At 46.1% G+C, this 20,121-nt stretch overlaps 2 protein-coding genes across 7 annotated transcripts in view; one reads left to right on the top strand and one right to left on the bottom strand.

Annotated features, from left to right (window-relative positions):
• The window catches only part of lrp11 (low density lipoprotein receptor-related protein 11), a 35,390-nt gene extending 34,338 nt beyond the window's left edge, over window positions 1-1,052 (bottom strand). Inside the window, exon 1 of one of the 3 annotated variants that reach the window (XR_011961920.1) lies at window positions 185-1,052. Coding sequence is in view for 2 of the 3 variants with exons in the window: in XM_072581317.1 (XP_072437418.1) it covers window positions 185-704 (520 nt within the window). In the remaining variant the exon portion in view is untranslated. The remainder of the gene's footprint in view (window positions 1-184) is intronic. The other 2 variants (XM_072581317.1, XM_072581316.1) reach the window with 2 other exon arrangements.
• Window positions 1,053-6,682: 5,630 nt separating this feature from the next.
• iyd (iodotyrosine deiodinase) overlaps window positions 6,683-20,121 on the top strand; it is a 47,424-nt gene continuing 33,985 nt past the window's right edge. For 2 of the 4 annotated variants that reach the window (XM_072581313.1, XM_072581312.1), the window contains exons 1-3: window positions 6,683-6,811; window positions 18,068-18,239; window positions 19,106-19,373. In XM_072581313.1, the coding sequence (XP_072437414.1) occupies window positions 19,208-19,373 (166 nt within the window). In that variant the 5' untranslated portion in view covers window positions 6,683-6,811; window positions 18,068-18,239; window positions 19,106-19,207. Of the gene's footprint in view, window positions 6,812-16,879; window positions 16,896-17,201; window positions 17,220-18,067; window positions 18,240-19,105; window positions 19,374-20,121 lie in introns of those variants that run through there. The other 2 variants (XM_072581314.1, XM_072581315.1) reach the window with 2 other exon arrangements.

The following is a 20,121-nucleotide window of genomic DNA, read 5'->3' as shown; positions in this document are numbered from 1 at the left end:
GGGAGGCGAATGTGGGGGTGGGGGGGGGCGAATGTGGGGGGTGGGGGGGGGGAGAATGTGGGGGTGGGGGGGGGAGAATGTGGGGGTGGGGGGGGGGAGAATGTGGGGGGGGGGGAGAATGTGGGGGGGGGGAGAATGTGGGGGGGGGGGGGGGGAGAGGTGCTGTAGGATGAAGGGCCCTCACGGTTGCCATGGTGACCGGGCCCCGGCTGCCAGTTGCCGCTGTGTCCCCGGGTGAAGCTGCTGTATCCCTGATGCGGGGAGAAGCGACACACATCGCGGCCTCGGTACGTGCAGTTAAAGAGGTAGCAGCTGAGGGCGGCCGCGCTGTTGTGGCTGGGCTTCAGGCCCCGGGCCCAGTCCAGGCCTCCCCCTCCTCCCCGGGCTCGGGCCCGCTCCCGCTCCCGCTCCACCACCGCCGCCGTGCAGCCGGGGAGGCGGCAGCAGGCCCGCACGCACTCCGCCGGGCTGCTGATACCGCTCGGGGAGCTCAGGAAGGCGGCGCCGGCGTTCAGCGAGTCCCGGGTCCGGATGATGTAGTCCTGCATCGGGCTCAGCTCGGACTGACAGCGGCCCCAGGCCTCGGGCTGAGGGCCCCAGCCTCCGCCGGCTCTCCGCTGCCGCTGCCCGGACTCGGCTCCGGCCCCCCTCAGGCACACGCAGGCCGCCAGCAGCCGGTAGGACAGCGCCCAAGGCCCGGGCATGGTTCCCAGCGGCGGCCGAGCAACAACTCAGCGGCTCATGGGCCGGCCCAGGGCCCACCCCCGTGGGCCTGAGGGGGAGGCTCCGCGCACACACCCACACAGTCACCGCCGGGACTCTCACTCACTCACTCACTCACACCCGGGGGAGGGGAGGGACCAGAGGCACACCCGGGAGGGAGGAGGATCCCCCCCCCCCATTATGATAAAGGGGAGGGGAAGGGTGATAGTGGGGGGTGTGGGTGGATGGTGGGGAAGGGAGGGGAAAAAGGACGGGGGAGTAAAAGGAAGGGGGACAGTGGGAGGAGGGGAGTGGGACAAGGGGTAGGGGAGTGGAGTGAAGTGAAGTGGAGGATGGTGACTGGGAGGGGAGGGGAGGGGGTTAAGGAAGAGATGACGGGGATGAGGGATTGTAAGGGGGTGAGGTTAATGGGGATGGGGTGGTGAGGGGAGGGGACGATGGTGGGCGTGACGAGAGGGAGGCGGAGGGAGACGGGGTGGGTAGGGAACAAGGGGATCGGGATGAGGAGGGAGAGGACAGAGATGTGGGGGAAGTGAGGGGGATGGGGGGGGAAGTGAGGGGGATGGGGGGGAGGGCAAAGGGGGATTGGAGGGGGGTGAGGGGGGGGAAGTGAGGGGGGGGAAGTGAGGGGAGGGGAGGGCAAAGGGGAATTGGAGGGGAGTGAGGTGGGTGAGGGGGAGGAGAAGGGAAGGGATGAGGGGAAGTGGACGGCAAAGGGACGAGAGGGGGGTGAGAGAGGCCGAGGGGGGGAGGGGTAGGGGATGTGGAGGGGGGAGAGAGATGGGGAGAGGGAGTTGAGGGGGAAGGGGATGAGTGGTAGGCGAAGAGGGAGGGATAGGTGGGGGAGGGGAAGGTGTTGAGGGTTGAGGCAGAGAGGAGGGGAGGGAGCTGACAGGATGGGAGGGGTTTGAGAGGTGAGGGGAGGAGTTGACGGGAGGAGAGGGGGATTGGGGTCAGGGAGAGGGGAGGGTGACGATGGGGACAGGAGTGGAGTTGGGGTGGTTAGGAGGAGAGGGGTATGAGGGGAGGGGAGGGGAGGGGGCAAGGGTGAGTGCGAAGAGAGAGGAGGGAAGAGAGGAGAGGGGAGGGGAGGGGGCAAGGGTGAGTGGGAAGAGAGAGGAGGGAAGAGAGGAGAGGAGAGGGGAGGGGGAAAGGGGAGTGGAAAGGGGAGTGGAGGGGAGTGGGAAGACGGGAACGGAAGGTGGATGGCGTGGAGGGGATAAGGGGGGGCACGAGGGGGAGGGGGACTGGGGGAGGGGATGGGGACGAGGGGAGGGGAGGATGACGGGGGAGTAGAAGGGGATGGGGGTGAGGGGGAGGAGATGTTGGGGGAGGGGGATGATGGCGATTGGAGGGGAGGGGATGATGAGACAGTGGGGAGGGGAGGAGGACAAGGGGAGGGGAGGGGAGGGGAGGGGGAAGTGGATGAGGAGGTGGAGGGGAGGGGATGATGGGTAGAGGAGGGGGACAAGAGGGAGGAGAGGGTGAGGGGACGACAGGGTGGGGAGGGGACGGGAAGGAGGGGACGAGGATTGGGGGAGGGGGATAAGGGGAGAGGAGAAGGGAGGTGAGTCGAGGGGGAGAGGACAGGATGAGGGAGAGGGGAGAGGGGAGGGCAAAGGGATGTGAGGGAAGGGAGATGAGGGGGAGAGGTTTATGAGTTTGAGGAGAAGGGAGGGGGATGAAGGGGAGGTTAGAGGGACGAGGGGAAGGGGATATGCAGGGGAGGGGGGAAAGGGGATATGCAAGGGAGGGGGGGAAGGGGATGGGAGGGTAGGTGCGGTGTAGGGGAGGGGAAGAGATTGGTGCGTGAGGTGAGAGGTGTGAAAGGTAAGGGGAAGGGGTTGATGGCAGGGGAGGGGGTTTGAGGGGGAGGGGAAAGGTTTGATGGTGACAGGAGGGGAAAACAGGGTCAGTGGAGGAGGGGAGAAAAGGAGAAGTGGGGAGGAGGGAGTGAGAGAAAGGAGGTGGTGCATGGGAGGAGGTGAGGGGAGGGCGATAGGTGGGTGTTTGGGAGGAGGGGGAGGGGATGTGGTGGATAGGTAAGGGGAGGTGAGGGCAGGAGGGAAGTGAGAGTGAGGGGTGAGGGAGGGGGTGAGGTGAAGATGTGAAGGGAGGGGTGTGTGGGTGAGAGGAGAGGGTGAGGGGATGGAGATGGGTGGGGTGAAGGGTAGGAGATGAGGGATGGGGTGAGGGGAGTGGGGTTGTGGAGTGACGTGGGTGGGTATGTAAAGAGGAGCATGTCAAGATTGAGGTGTGTGAAGAGTGACGTGTGGATGGGATGTATAGATGGGGGGTGGTGAGGATGAAGGGAGCTGGCAAGGAAGGACTGAGGAATCGGGAATAGAGGAAGAGAGTAGATAGGATGGAGGGAGGAAGTGAGGGGTACAGAGAGGACAGATGGAAATTGGAAAAAGGGGGAGAGAAAGAAAGATGGAGGAAGAGGTTTGGGGGCCATGAGAGACTGAAGAATGGAAGAAAGGAATGGGAGGAGTGAGGGGAGAGTAATGGGAGAGAAAAGGGGTGGGGGATAGAGAGAGAGAGAGAGAAAGGATCCAAAGGACAGTGAAAGTTGTATTTAAAAGGAAACTGTGATGGTGTACCAGTGGTCTTGTGATTGGAAGGCTTACTGTAGTGGAGTTCTGAGAGCTCAGTATTGGGTCCTTTGTTGTTCAATTTACATTTAAATTTACATAAGTAAGATATTTGCAAGTGAAAATTGAATGACTCATCAGCCCACAGTTCCAACCATTTGCTCAGTATCACTTCCTTGGTGATTGCAATTTTCCTTGAATTCCTCCATCCCTTAAGTGAAGAGTCATGGAGTTGTACAGCATGGAAGCCAACGCTTTGGTCCAACTTGTCCATGCTGACCAAATGTCCTAAATTAATCTAGTTCCATTTGCTAGCATTTGGCCCATATCCCTCTAAACCCTTCCTATTCATATACCCATCCAGATGCCTTTTAAATGCTGTAATTTTACCAGCCTTCACCACTTGCTCTGGCAGCTCATTTCATACATGCACCACCCTCTATGTGAAAACGTTGCCCCTTAAGTCCCTTTTAAATCATTCTCCTCTAACCTTAAACTATACCCTCTAGTTTTGGGCTCACCCCACTCAGGGGAAAAGACCCCACCTACTCACCCATCCATGCCCTTAAAGATTTTATAAATCTCAATAAAGTCACCCCTCAATCTTTTTTGTTCTGGGGAAAATAGAACCAGCCTATTCAGCCTCTCCCTATAACCCTGGCAACACCATTGCAAATCTTTTCTGAACCCTTTTCTGTCTCACGACATCCTTCCTATAGCAGGGAGACCAAAATTGCATGCAATATTTCCTGATTTATAGCTATTTCTGGCATGTTACTTATATCCTCTATAGTGAAGACCAATGCACAATATCTGTTCAATTCATTTGCCATCTTTGTTTTCATAATTAATTTCCCAGATTCACTTTCTATAGGATTAACATTCACTTAGTTAACTCTTCATTTTAAAGTATTTAAAAACTCTTACTACCTACTTTTATATTTCGAGCTGGATTTTTCTCATACCCTAATTTTTTCTCTTCTTTCATCTTCAATCACTGGTTACTTTTTAAAAATATTAAATCGAGTCAACTATTTTTGTACAATTAACTGTATTTTATTGAAGTTGATACTTTCTTTAACTTTTTTTGTTAATCATAGATGGGGGCAGGGTCTTCTCCTTGGAATGTGTTTAAGACACGGCAGTAGACTTTTCTGCTAATGAAACCAAACACACAGAAAAGCTCACCTTGCCTCGTAATCTATTAAAGAATGAGTGACAGAGAACTACCCAAATTCTACTGTTTAACAAAAATATCAATTTTATTATTTAATGCTAAAAGTAACATTAAATGACAACTATTTACAACTCTAAGCCTCCTTTCTCTTAAAGATTTGTTATCTACCTCCCACTCTATAACAATATACTGATCCAATAAAGCCTTTATTAAATTTACAGCAACTTAATTTTCATAACTGGACAGTGGCTGTCATCTCTGGTGTGGATCTTTCTCTGTTTGTAGATCTCCCTGTGCCGTCTTTGGTCTTCTGCTGTAAAAATGACAGAGAGTGTGGTGAATAGCAGTCTTTCAATGGCAGTTGGTGCTCTTTCTGGTCAATTGTCCAAAATGCCTGTTTTTTTAATAGCCCAAACATTAGAATGTCTCATTGGTTTGGTGTTGTCAAAACAGTAAAATTGAAATTCAATTGGGTTTTACTATCTTGGTGCATTATTTAAACTGTTTGGCTAAATCTGAATGCTGTGAAAACAACTGAAGTATCTAGGTTACAGCAAAATGTTATATCTTTCAATTTTTAACCACACTTTGTGACTGCTAGTCAGTCACATGACATGTGCTTGCCAGTTTCCAGCTTTCACTCCATCTTAAAGGTACAGTACATGCTTTCAACTTCATAACAATGTTTATTTCTGTTATATACTGAAATTTATTCTCAGCCTGACATAGCATTTCTGTTGACCAACCCTTTGACCTTAACCATTTCAGCTCGCTCTGCTTTCGGCACCTCATATTTGCCCTTAATTTGAATTTACAGCAGTAGACCTGAACATGGTCTTCTCTCCCTCAAATTGAATGTAAAATTCAGCCATAAATGCAATTGCTGCTAGTTAGGTTGGCATTCTCAATGACACCATTGTTTTATCCTATCTTGCAGCACATCACAAGGTCTAGTATTACCTGATCTCTGCTTGGCTGCAGAACATACTGATTTAATAAAATATCCCCAAAAGATTTAATGAACTTCTCATGTACAATATCTTTGCTCATTTGTCTTTTCCAGTCAATATGCAGGTTAAAATTTCCCCCAAATTATCACCTTTCAGAGCTCCTGCTTTTTCTGCCATTCCTGGATCAAGACATTAACTCTGTTTCTCTCTCCACGCATGCTGCCAAACCTTCTCAGTTTGTCCAGTTTATCCTGTGTTTATTTGATTAAAAGGGGCATAGTTTTAAGACAGGAGATAAGAAATTGGACAAAGGTTCAACCATGAGATTAGACTCCCTACAATGTGGAGACAAGCCTTTTGGCTCAATAAGTCCACACTGGCCATCCAGACCCATTTCCCTACATTTACGGCTGACTAATGCACCTAACACTATTGGCAATTTAGCATGGACGATTCACTTGATGTACACGTCTTTGGATTGGGGGAGGAAACCAGAACACCCAGAGGAAACTCTCACAGATACGAAGAGAACATGCAAACTCCACACAGGCATTTGCCCGAGGGTGAAATCGAACCTGGGGCCTTGGTACTGTGAGGAAGCAGTGCTAACCCCGGAGCCACTGTGCAATGAACAAATCTCAGAGGTCAATGCTAAGTTAATCATCAGGTTCAATATTAAAGACAAGGATCAACATTGAATCCTGAGAATTTAAGAGCACTAAAGAATCAAATTTGAAAGACCATGAGGTATTTTGATCTACTTCTGAGAGAACAGGAGGGACCAGTGTTTATCTCTCCAAGATTAAATATCTTTGTTTTTGATGACCCCCCCTTAACCTGGCTGTAGAAAATCCAAAGGCCCTCGACAACACAGAGCAAGCATTTTTCTGTGTAAAAGTTAGTTATATAATTAGACATTTATTTATAATTTTGTTTTAATTAATATTGCCTGTGTTGTACAACTCTGTCAAGAATCAGAGAAATCATCAGGTTTTTTAAAAGATAAAAAGCTGAAAATTGATTGATTAAAAATGGATCAAGTACAAAATCAATAAAGTGAAATAAACTGGTTAGCCAAAGGTTGAAAGTAATTTTGACTAAATTTGATTTGGGATCTGCCTGAGAGAGACTGCTGCCCCCTGTATATACTGTCCTGGAATTGCTTTCGTTAATAATTTCCCCCTATTCAATTTTCTGGATTTTTAAGCCCATAACTGGATGATTTTGTTTTCTTCCAGGAGTGGCTTGTTGGTTCTGCCATGTACTATTTGCCTTACGATGGCCCTGATTGAGCGAGGGATGAGAATGAAATGGCAAGTGGTGCTGACCTAGGTTTCTGGCAATAACTTCTGGTTGGATCACTCCAGGTGAACAGCTGGTAAAATGGATATTGTTTTGAGTTGCAGGGGACAATGTGTGTGGCTGTGTCTTTCCTGAGCGAAGTGACAGCGGTGAAGTAGAAAACTGCTTTCAACTTCATAAATCTCTGAGTGTGCGCCTGATCATCTTGTGCCATCACTTAGGTTTGCCAAGGGGAAGGGCACCCACTGCTCGCAGAACAGATCTGCTTGGCACTGATAAGTTATGTGGGTATCCTCAGAAGCAATCAAGGCAGATCTGTTATAACCTCAAACTGTACAAGAAGGATGGATTGCATCTAAATTGGAAGGGGACTAATATACTGGCAGGGAGATTTGCTGGAGCTGCTCAGGAGGATTTCAACTAGTTGGGGGGGTGGGGTGGAGGGGGTGGGACCCAGGGAGATACTGAGGAAAGTGATCAATCTGAGACTGGTACAGTTGAGAATGAAGACAAGTCAAACAGTCAGGGCAGGCAGGGACAAAGCAGCGAACAAGGTAGGACCTATAAGTTAGACTGCAGTTATTTCAATGCAAGAGTCTTAACAGGGAAGACAGATGAACTCAGGGCATGGTTAGGAACATGGGACTGGGATATCATGGCTCAGGAATGAACAGGACTGGTAGATTAATGTTTCAGGATACAAATGCTACAAGAAGGACAGAAAGGGAGGCAAGGGGGGGGGAGGTGGGGCGCAGGAGGGAGTGAAGGTTTTGATAAGGGAAAGCATTGCAGCTATACTTAGGGAGGTTATTCCCAGAAATACATCCAGGGAAATTATTTGGGTGGAACTGAGAAATAAGAAAGGGATGATTACCTTATTGGGATTGTATTATAGTCCCCCACTAATAGTCAGAGAGAAATTGAGAAACGCTTTTTTGAGGAGATCTCAGTTATCTATAAGAATAATAGGGTGGTTATGGTAGGGGATTTTAACTTTCCAAACATAGACTGGGACTGCCATAGTGTTAAGGGTTTAGGTGGAGAGGAATTTGATAAGTGGGCACAAAAAAGTTTTCTGATTCAGTATGTGGATGTACCTACTAGAGAAGGTGCAAACCTTGACCTACTCTTGGGAAATAAGGCAGGGCAGGTGACTGAGGTGTTAGTGGGAGAGCACTTTGGGGCCAGCGACCATAATTCTATTAGTTTTAAAATAGTGATGGAAAAGGATAGACCAGATCAAAAGTTGAAGTTCTAAATTGGTATTAGGCAAGAACTTTCAAAAGCTGATTGGGCGCAGATGTTTGCAGGTAAAGGGACAGCTGGAAAATGGGAAGCCTTCAGAAATGCGGGATGTGGATGAGATGCATTGGAGGGCATCTTCAACCACATGGGAAGGGAAATTACGGTCTTTAAAGAAGGAGGCCATCTAGTGTGTTCTCTGGTGGAACTGGTCCTCCTGGGAGCAGATATGGCGGAGGCAGAGGAATTGGGAATATGGGATGGCATTTTTGTAGGAGGTAGGGTGGGAAGAGTGTAATCCAGGTAGTTGTGGGAGTAAGTGGGTAAAAAATGTCAGTGTTAAGTCGGTCGTCATTGATGGAGATGGGGAGGGAGGTGTCAGAGATGGTCCATGTGAAGACCTCCGTGACTACATGGTCAGGTCCATCCTCCCCTCCTGGCACCTTTACCTGTCACCGCAGGAATTGAAAAACCAGCGCTCACACCTTCCCCCTCACCTCCATCCAAGGCCCCAAAGGAGCCTTTCATATCCTTCAAAATTTCACCTGCACTTCCACCAATGTGATTTATTGTATCCTGTGCTCCCGATGCAGCCTCCTTTACACTGGGGAGACTGGATGCCTTCTTGCAGAGCGCTTCAGGGAACATCTCTGGGACACCCGCACCAATCAAACCCACCGCCACATGGCCGAACATTTCAACTCCCCCTCCCACTCTGCTGAGGACATGCAGGTCCTGGGCCTCCTTCACCGCCGCTCCCTCACCACCTGACGCCTGGAGGAAGAACGCCTCATCTTCCGCCTGGAACACTTCAACCCCAGGGCATCAATGTGGATGTCACCAGTTTCCTCATTTCCCCTTTCCCCACCTTACCCCAGTTCCAACCTTCCAGCTCAGCACCATCCTCATGACTTGTCCTACCTGACAATCTTCCTTCCCACCTATCAGCTCCATACTCCTCTCCAACCTATCACCTTCATCCCCACCTCTATCCACCTGTTGTATGCTTGGCTACCTTCTTCCCAGCCCCACCCCATCTCATTCTGGAGGCTCCCTGCCTCATTCCTGATAAAGGGCTTTTGCCCGAAACGTCGATCTTCCAGCTCCTCGGATGCTGCCTGACCTGCTGTGCTTTTCCAGCACCACTCTAATCTAGACTCTGATTTCCAGCATCTACAGGCCTCACTTTTGTCTGATCAGGTGTACCCTAGAACTCTGTGGGAGGCTAGGGAAATGATTGCTGGGCCTCTTGCTGAGATATTTGTATCATCAATAGTCACAGGTGAGGTGCTGGAAGACTGGAGGATGGCTAACGTGGTGCCACTGTTTAAGAAAGGTAGTAAGGAAAAGCCAGGGAATTATAGACCAGTGAGCCTGACCTCGGTGGTGGGCAAGTTGTTGAAGGGAATCCTGAGGGACAGAATGTACATGTATTTGGAAAGACAAGGACTGATTATTGATAGTTAACGTGGCTTTGTGCATGGGAAATCATGTCCCACAAACTTGATTGAGTTTTTTTAAGAAGTAACAAAGAGGATTGATGAGGGCAGAGCGGTAGATGTGATTTATATAGACTTCAGTAAAGCATTCAACAAGGTTCCCCATACGAGACTGGTTAGCAAGGTTAGATCTCATGGAATACAGGGTGAACTAGCCATTTAGATACAGAACTGGCTCAAAGGTAGAATACAGAGGGTGGTGAAGGAGGGTTGTTTTTCAGACTGGAGGCCTGTGACCAGTGGAATACCATAAAGATCGGTACTGGGTCCTCTACTTTTCATTATTTATATAAATGATTTGGATGTGAGCATAAGAGGTACAGTTAGTAATTTTGCAGACGACACCAAAATTGGAGGTGTAGTGGACAGCGAAGAAGGTTTCCTCAGATTACAACAGGATCTTGATCAGATGGACCATTGGGCTGAGAAGTAGCAGATGAAGATTAACTTAGATAAATGTGAGGTGCTGCATTTTTGGAAAGCAAACTTAGCAGGACTTTTACACTTAATGGTAAGGTCCTTAGGAGTGTTGCTGAACAAAGAGACCTTGGAGTGCTGGTTCATAGCTCCTTGATAGTGGAGTCACAGGTAGATAGGATAGTGAAGACGGCATTTGGTATGCTTTCTTTTATTGGTCAGAGTATTGAGTACAGGAGTTGGGAGGTCATGTTGCAGTTGAACAGAACATTAGTTGGGCTACTGTTGGAATATCGCATGCAATTCTGGTCTCCTTCGTATCGGAAAAATGTTGTCAAACTTGAAAGGGTTCAGAAAAGATTTACAAGGATGTTGCTAAGGTTGGAGGATTTGAGCTATAGGGAGAGGTTGAATAGCCTTGGGGTGTTTTCCCTGGAGTGTCGGAGGCTGAGGGGTGACCTTATAGAGGTTTATAAAATTATGGAGGGCATGGATAGGATAAATAGACAAAGTCTTTTCCCTGGGGTGTGGAGTCCAGAACTAGAGGGCATAGGTTTAGGGTGAGAGGGGAAAGATGTAAAAGAGACCTAAGGGGCAACTTTTTCATGTGGAGGGTGGTACGTGTATGGAATGAGCTGCCAGAGGATGTGGTGGTGGCTAGTACATTTGCAACATTTAAAAGGCTTTGGATGGGTATATGAATAGGAAGGGTTTTGAGGGACATGGGCCAGGTGCTGGCAGTTGGGAGTAGATTAGGTTGGGATATCTGGTTGGCATGGACAGGTTGGATCGAAGGGTCTGTTTCCATGCTGTACATCTCTATGACTCCATGTCAGCAGTCACCATGCTTTGGTGACTAATTTTCTGTTCGCTGGCTGGTATGTCAGAGGTGATCAAGTTTTAAGTGCTTTCTGCTCAATATTCCAAGCTGGTGACTTTGCAGCAGATATGTCTGCAGAAACCTCCATTGCCAAACCCTAACCACCCGACACCTGTAGGAAGCACACCTCATCTTCTGTCTTGGGACCCTCCAACTACATGGGATTAATGTGGATTTCACCAGTTTCCTCATTTCCCCTCCCCCCATCTTATCTTATCTCAGATCCAACCTTCCAACTGGCACCGGCCTCATCACCTGTCCTATCTGTCCGTCTTCCTTCCCACCTATCCATTGCACCCTCCTCTCTGTCCAATCACCATTATCCCCACCTTCACCTACCTGTCGCACTCCCAGCTATCTTCCTCCCAACCCACCTCTCTCCCATTTATCTCTCTATCCTCTTTGCTCAAAAGCCTCATTCCTGATGAAGGGTTTATGCCCGAAACGTCGATTCTCCTGCTCCTCGGATGCTGCCTGACCTGTTGTGCTTTTCCAGCACCAAACTCTCGACTCTAATCTTCAGCATCAGCAGTCCTCACTTTCTCCTAAATGTTTGATCTCTGCTATTTGCCCTAATTTGTCTGTGTGGTAGCAAATCATTCTTACTTATTCTGGATTGAGAAATGTATCCTGAATTCCTTATTGGATTCATTCCCAATGATTTTGTTTTGCTGGTAACTAGTTTTACAAGTGAAAACATCTCCATATCAACCTTCACACAAGTAAACACTTATCTTGAATTGTGTTTCCTCCAACAATCAACAGTGGATTCACGGTCATCATTGGACTTTAATTCCTGATTTTTATTGAACTTAAATTCCACCATCTGCTGCAGCAGGACTTGAACTTGGGTCCTCAGAACATTCCCTGGTCTCCGGATTAAGATTCTAATAATCATGCCATTTAGCTGTCACCTCCCCATGATTGGTGTGATCTTATCGTCATTGTGGGGACAAAGGTTTCAAGGAAGTAAACAATGGGAATTAAATATTCAGGGGGATGTGATGTCAAAAGGGGCTGGAAAGGAAGGGTGGAGTAGTTTTGTTGATATGCGATGCGATGGAGTAAGTAAAATAGCTAAAAATTATTTTCGATCAGAAGATGATCATAGGTTGAGGTTGAGAAAAAAGATGATGATACTGGTGGATGCAATCTATTAACCCTTAACATTAATTGTTCTGTAAAACAAAAAATAAATTACAAGATGAGGTCATGCAACAAGAAAAGGCAGAGCATTAGTGATTAATATGCTTAGCCTTCATATAGATTGGCAAAATCAAATTGACAGAGGTAACCATGAGGAAAAATTCATGGAATTTATTCAGGACAGTTTCCTTGAACAATATTGAAGATCTAATCTGGAATCAGGAAATTTGTAATGAAGTAGATTTAAGACATTATCTCAGAATAAAGGATTCCCTAGGGAACAGTAATCGAAACATAGAATTCAGTATTCTGTTTGAGTGTGAGAAACTTGAGTTGTAAACAGCTGTGCTAAACTTAAATAAAGGTAATTATGTAAGGATAAGGACAGAGTTAGCTGGAGTGAACTAAGAAAGGAGATTAGAATTGTTGGGGTACATTTAAGAAAGGAATTCAAACTGCCCCAAAAAAGACATATTCCAACGAGGAAAAGGGATTTTAGAAAGGAGATAAGTTGACCATGGTTAACCAAGGAAGTAAAGGATAGTGTTAGATTGAAAGGCATTAAAACATAGAATGTTGCAAAGATTAGTGGTAAACAAAGGGATTGGGAGAATTTCAAAATCCAACAAAAAACTGTCCAAAATGCATAAATGAACTGATGGCAAACTAGTAATGAATATAAACAGCAGTAAGAGCTTCTTTAAAAAGGAAGGGAGAGGACAAAGTGAATATAGGCCCCTTAAAGAATGAGGCTGGGGAAATAATAATGGGAAAATAATAAATAACAGAAGAGCTGAATAAGAAATTTTCATTACTCTCCATGGTAGAGTATACTAATAGCATTTCAACAATACAAAATCATCAAGGCACTGAAGTGGGGATGGGGTGTGATGGGGGGTGGGGTGGGGGGGGAAGGTAAGGAAGTAAGCACAATAATTATCACGAGAGATAAAGTACTAGGGAAACTAATATGTTACAACACGCTGGTGAACCCTTCTGTTAATTATACCAATCACCCAGAAAAGCTCACCTTGCCTCATGAGCAGTTAAAATATGAGTGACAGAGAACTTCTAAATTCCACTATTTAAATTTATTCTTTAACCCTAAAAGTGAACATTAAACAATGATTATTCACAACTCAAAGCCCCCCTTTCTTTTAGCTGCCTATTACCTGCCTCCAACTCTATAACAGTATACTTTTCCAATAAAACACATTAAAATTACACCAATTTAATTTCAAGCCACACGTTTCATATGAAAAGGTACCTTTGATAGAGAGTGTTCCTAATTTCTTGGCCCTCAATTGCAGTTGTTCTGTCTGATTTTCAAAATGCCTGCAAATTTAATTTTCCCAACATGGGGTTGTCTCATTAGTTCGATGTTGGCAAAACAATAATTTCAAATTCGATTGAGTTTTAGTATCCTGGGGCATATACCAAACTGATTGGTTAAATTTGAACTGTTGTCAAAACAACAACCAATTCAGGTATCTATTTCACAGCCAAATGTTACATATGTTCAATTTTCCCATACACTCTCGGACTGCTCTTGTAAGCTCTTAGTGCAGAACATCATTCACTCTCTCTTAAATGTACCATACATGCCTTCAACTTCATAACAAATAGGCTAAAAACAAATAAGTCCCCGGACCTGATGGGTTACATTCTAGAATTTTAAAGGAAGTAGTTGCAGAGATAGAGGATGCACTGGCTGTAATCTTCCAAGAATAATTAGATTCTAGAAAATTCCCAATAGAAAGGAAAGTAGCCAATGTAACACCTTATTCAAAAAGGGACAGAAACAAAAACATGTGACTGTAGGCTAGTTAGTTTAACATCTGTCCTTGGAAAATGCTATGGTCTACTATAAAGGATAGAATAGCAGAACATTTAGAAATGCATAATATAATTAAATAGAGGCAGTGTTGTATCATGAAGGTAAAATTATACCTGACAATTTTGTTCGAATTCTTTGACAAGGTAACAAGCAGAATAGACAAAAGGTGTTATGGACCAGACTAAACCCCCTTCAAACTATTTAGAAGATCATCTACACCTTAGTGTTTCTTAATTTTAAAGGTAAATGTAAGGTGTTGTGTTCCAGATGCAATTTGATGTGTCAAACTACCTGATTTAAAGCAAAACACAATTTATTTATCCACTGTAGTTAAAATAGAACAAAATGAATAAAGAATTGGAATAACTTAACACTGAAAAATTTAACAGAATAACAAATACAGGAACTGTTACTAATTAACAGTTTCAATATAGCAACATTCTATTAACACACTCTTGGCAAAAGGCAAATTCAGAAAACATGCAGTTCTCCAGTTCAAGAGGAAAGAACATCAAAAGACAATACTGAGACAGAGAAAACTCCAACTTTCAGCTGTAGCAAACTGAGGTGTGGCATCTTTTCACAACCCCGGCAGCTTCTGCTCAAAGCAAAAGATCGTGGTTTTGTATGAATTTGACCACACCCCTTCAGGCTGATCCAACTTAAAAAGAGTATTCCAAGGCCTTACAAACTGTTTACTCTAGTAGTTCTAGTAGACTGCTTGCCACCTCTACATTAAAGTCTCTCTTTAAAAAAACTCTTACAGCAATAGCATTGTCACAAGGAGAGCCAGTGGATGTAATACATTTGGATTTCCAAAAGGCATTCAATAAGGTACCACTCATAACTCTACCAAACAAGATAAGAGCTCATGGCATCGGGGGGTAGTATATTAACATGGATAAAGGTCTGACTGACTCATAGAAGACAGAAAATTAGGAAAAGGGACATTTTCAGGCTGGTGGTCCTACTATTGGAGTGGCATAGGGATCAATGCTCCAATCGTAGTCATTTACAATATATATTAATTACTCGGATAAGGAAGGTGAATATACTATTGCCAAGTTTGTGGATGACACACAAATATGTCAAAAACAAGTGGTGAGGATGATGCAAAGTATTCACGGAGGGTTCTGGACAGGCAAAGACTTGGTAGGTGGAATATAATGTGGGAAAACGTGAGGCACTGCAGGAGGAGCAGAGGAACTGAATGTGATTTAAATAGAGAAGGTTGCAGTAAGAGGTAATGTCCTTTGTGTCCCCTTGCATGAACCACTAAAAGTTAGCAATTAGGTTCAATGGCTAGTAGGGAAGTCAAATAGACTTTAGCCTGTATTTCAAAGAGAATGAAATATAAAAACAGGGAAACTACCTGTAGCACTAGCCAGACCTGCTATAGAATGCTATGAATAGTTGTGATATCCTTAACTAAGGAAAGATATGCTGGCATTGGAGGCAGTCCTGAGAAGGTTCATCCTGGATTTGAGGAGATATTCTTGAGGAGAGGTTGAGTACATTGGGCTTGTAGTCATTTGAGTTTATACAAATGAATTATTGAAACAAACAAAATTCTTAGGAGGCTTGACAGGATAGATGTGTAGATGTTCTTTCCCCTTGTGGGAGATGCTAAAACCAGATGAGACAATGTCAGAATAAGGATTAAATACACCAATGGGAGAAAGTGAAGACTGCAGATGCTGGAGATTAGAGTCAAAAGTGAGGTGCTGGGAAAGCACAGGCAAGATCTGAGGAACAAGAGAGTCAATCTTTCCAGCATAAGCTCTTCATCAGGGATGAGGGGTGGCCTGAAGGGGCTGAGACATCAATGGGAGGGGGTGGGGCTTTGGGGAAAGTAGCTGGGAATGCGATAGGTAGCTGAAGGTGGGGGTGAAAGTGATAGGAGGGTGGAGCGGATAGGTGGGGAGGAAGATGGACAGGTATGACAGTTCAAGAAGGTGGTGCTGGGTTGGAAGGTTGGATCTGGGGTGAGGTGGGGAGGGGAAATGAGGAAACTAGTGAGATCCACATTAACTCCGTGTGGTTTGAGGGTCCCAAGGTGGAAGATGAGGCATTCTTCTTCCAGGCATCGGGTGGCTAGAGTTTGGTGGTGGAAGAGGCCCAGGAATTGCATGTCCTTGATGAAATGGGAGAGGGAGTTAAAGTGTTCGGCCACAGGGCAGTGGAGTTGTTTAGTGCGTGTGTCCCAGAGATGTTCTCTGAAATGTTCTGCAAGTTGACGTCCTGTCTTCCCAATGTAGAGGAGACCAAATTCAGAGTAATGAACACATTAGATGACGTGTGGAAGGACAGGTAAATCTCTGTCAAATGTGGAAGGATCCTTGGGGACCTTGGGCGGAGGTGAGGAGGAAGGTGTAGGCACAGGTTTTGCACTTTTTGTGGTGGCAGTGGAAGGTGCCGGAAGTGGAGGGTGGGTTGGTGGGGGGCATGCACCTAACAAGGGAGGTCGTGGAGGGAATGGTCTCTTTGGAACACATAGGGGAGGAGAAGGAAATATATTATTGGTGATGGGTCTGTTTGTAGTTGGTGGTAATGGTGGAGAATGATGCAATGTATCTGGAGGTTAGTGGTGTGGAAGGTGAGCACCAGGGGCGTTCCATCCTTGTTGCAATTGAAGGGGTAAGGTTCAAGAGCAGAGGTGCGGGAAGTGGAGGAGATGCGCTGGAGGGCATTGTCGAACATGTGGGAGGGGAAGTTGCGGTCTTTGAAGAAGGAGGCCATCTGGGATGTTCTATGATGGAATTGGTCCTCCTGAGAGCAGCTGTGGTGGAGCTGGAGGAATTGGGAATAAGGGATAGTGTTTTTGCAGGAGGCAGGATGAGAGGAGTTGTGGTCCAGCTCCACCCTCCTCTCCAACCTATCATTTTCATCCCCGCCTTTATCTACCTATCGCATTCACAGCTACCTTCCCTCCCTACTTCCACCCCCCTCCCATTTATCTCTCAGACCCCTTGGGCTACCCCTCATTTTTGATGAAGAGCTTAAGCTCAAAACATCGACTCGCCTGCTCCTCTGATGCTGCCTGATCAGCTGTGCTTTTCCAGCACTACACATATTTGACTTAAATGCACCAGTAGCCAGAGATGAGGAGAAATTTCGTCACACAGAGGGTAATGAATCTGTGGAATTCTTTACCAAGTATATATTAAGTATACTCAAGGCTCAGATAGACAATTTTTTAATTGGTAAGGAAATTGAAGTTTATGGGGAAATAACAGAAAGTGGAGTTGAAGATTATCTGATCAACCGTGACCGCGTTGAATGTGTGGGGGAGAAGGGAAACACAATGAACTACTTTTGCTCCATCATCTATGATCTTCCCCTTTCTCCGGGAAAGAGCCTAATCTCCCATCCTTCAGAAGTTGTCTAATCACTCAGTTTGATGAGGCAAGAGACGAATCCATGTAAATTATGTCACTGAGGTAGAACAGCTGGTTAGTATTAATTCTTAATGTGTAACCTAGACCCTTTATGCCTTTTCACTGTTAGTATTTAGAGGGATGCTTTTTTTTTCTCTTGATGATATCAGTAACTAAGTTCCATTATTAGAGGTGTATTAGGAACTCTGCAGAAGCTGGGATTGCTTTCCTTTGAACGGAGGAGGTTCAAGAGAAGCTTGAATACACAGGCGCATCACCTTTAGGTAAATACCTTCTGCTGGCAGGGGGACTCTTGTGATACAGTGGTATTGTCTCCACTTCTGAACCAGGTGGAGGTCTTCAAGTCCCAGCTATTCTAGAGATATGTAATAACATCTCTCAACACGTTAGTTAGAAAATACTTTTCCACTGGTGGGGCAGGGGGAATGACATTCTGGTGCATGGTAATGTCCCTCCCTCTAAGCCAGAAGGTCAGGGTTGTGATCTCACCTGCTGTAGAGATGTGTGGTATTTCTGCACAGGTTGATAACATCGATTTTACTGCTCCTCGGTTGCTGCCTGAACTGCAGTGCACTTCCAGCACCACTAATCCAGAATCGGGTTCCCAGCATCTGCAGTCATTGTTTTTACCTACATTAAAAAACATTTCCACTGACAGGGGGAGCTGTTGTAGCACAGTGCAGTCAGACTTGGGTTCAAGTTCCACTTAGTCCAGAGTTGTTGCAATCTTTGAACGGGGATTTTTAAAAAAAAGTCTTTCCAGTGGCAGGAGGCCTCTTATGGTACAGTGGTAGTGCCCCTACCTCTGGCCTAGAAGACCTAGGTTCAAGCCTGGCATACTGCAGAAGTGTGTAATAACTCTGGTCAGGCTGATTAGAATGTTTTTTGTTTCTCACTGACAGGAAGCTCAGTAACCAAGGGACACGGATTGACTTCAGTTGTAAGGAGCTGATCACGTGTTGCTGGAAAAGCACAGCAGGTCAGGCAGCATCCAAGGAACAGGAGAATCGACGTTTCGGGCATGAGCCCTTCTTCAGGAATGATGAAAGTGTGTCCAGCAGGCTAAGATAAAAGGTAGGGAGGACGGACTTGGGGGAGGGGCGTTGGAAATGCGATAGGTGGAAGGAGGTTAAGGTGAGGGTGATAAGTCGGAGTGGGGGTGGGGGTGGGGGCGGAGAGGTCAGGAAGAAGGTGGTGCTGAGTTCGAGGGATTTGACTGAGACAAGGTGGGGGGAGGGGAAATGAGGAAACTGGAGAAATCTGAGTTCATCCCTTGTGGTTGGAGGGTTCCTAGGCAGAAGATGAGGCGCTCTTCCTCCAACCGTCGTGTTGCTATGGTCTGGTGATGGAGGAGTCCTTCAGTTGTAAGGACACAAAGGGAGCACCTCCTCCCTCCCACCCAGTGAAAGCTGTATTCTGAAGTATGCTATCTGAAAAGGTGGTTGAAGCAGATTCGATTGTAATAACCAAGAAACAAGTGGGTATACCCTGGAATAGATCAGCAGTGAAACGGAGGACCTGGGTCTGATTGGGTAGTTCCTTCACATTGATTAATATAATAGGCTGGGTGCCCTTCTTAAACTCAGGAAAAACCAGTAAAACTTGAAAAAGACACATGCTGGTCCAATTTGTTTTTTTTTTGCACGCCTCTGGAGTGCTCCAGCATGTCCTGGCCAGTAATTCATTTCCAAGTATTACTTCAAAACGAAACTTTATTTTCTCTCTCGGACTCTATAAAGGGGGTGGGTTCTGCAGAGGCCGGACCAGTGGCTTTGAGAGCTTCAATGGAGCCTCGTTTGCTATTCCTTACGATTTGCAAAATGCGTAAACATTGAAATATTGTGTTTGGCAAACGATTGGTGTGAATATTCGCCTTGGGTTTGGCACTGCAGACATTTGGGAACATAACCCTACAGCTTTCTTGTGATTGGTGCTTGCAGTGAGACGAGTCAGCCTCGGTTGCGAAAGAGCGAAGCAGTCCTTCAACTGTTGAAGCCAATGTCCCCAGGGGCGGATTTCCACAGGTATCGCAGCGCCTCACCATGGTACTCTTCTCTTCTCTGACCCCCGTTATTATTGCACTGATGTGCGTTTGTCTGGCTGCCCTCTGGAGCAGTAAGCGAAAAGCAAGGAGAGATCGAAAAGTGGGAACCGAAGACAGAGTTAATTCCAAACCCTGGGCGGATGAAGATTTGCGAGTTGACGAGGGTAAGGTTAAAACAAACTAGCACTGGATGTTAATCTGTTCATGAAAATGGCGGTGAAGTTTATTTGAGTAGACAATATTGGAACATTCACTTAAGTCTCATCGATCCTGTTCTGCTAAATCACAACCCACCTTAATTCCCTGATTTTGTGCCCATCGATTTTTGTTTTGAAATGTTTAATTTACTCAAGCTGAACAATCTCGCGGAAGAGAGTTCCACATTTCCGCCAACCCTATCGTGAAGAAATACATCCTAATATCATCTCTGAGCAGCCAAACTTTAACTTTTTAAAAAAAATCAGGACCACCCCAGCTGAGGAAATGGGGTTAACAGGGTAGATGGAGACAAAGCTATCTATTTTCTTAAACATATAAAAATGTTAATTGTAAGGTGCAGCAGGATGGCTCAACGTTAGCGCTGCTGCCTCACAGTGCTAGGGATCTGGGTTTGATTCCACGCTTGGATAACATTCTCCCCGTGTCTGTGTGGGTTTCCTCCAGTTTGCTCCCACTACCCAAAGATGTGCAGGTTTGGTGGATTAGCCGTCCAGGGATATGTACACTAGGTGGGTCAACCATGGGAACTGCAGGGTTACAGGCATAGGGTAGAGAGGTGAGTCTTGGTGGGGTGCTCTTCGTGTGGACCCAATTGGCTGAATGGCTTACTTCCACACTGTAAGGATTCTATGTAATATTTTATGTTCATAAATCTGCACAATATGACCTCATAATTTATTGTTTTCTAGTTCT

This window comes from Chiloscyllium punctatum, chromosome 11 (genome assembly GCF_047496795.1).
Source record: "Chiloscyllium punctatum isolate Juve2018m chromosome 11, sChiPun1.3, whole genome shotgun sequence".
NCBI lineage: Eukaryota > Metazoa > Chordata > Chondrichthyes > Orectolobiformes > Hemiscylliidae > Chiloscyllium > Chiloscyllium punctatum.
This window is presented reverse-complemented; position numbering and strand designations above follow the sequence as displayed.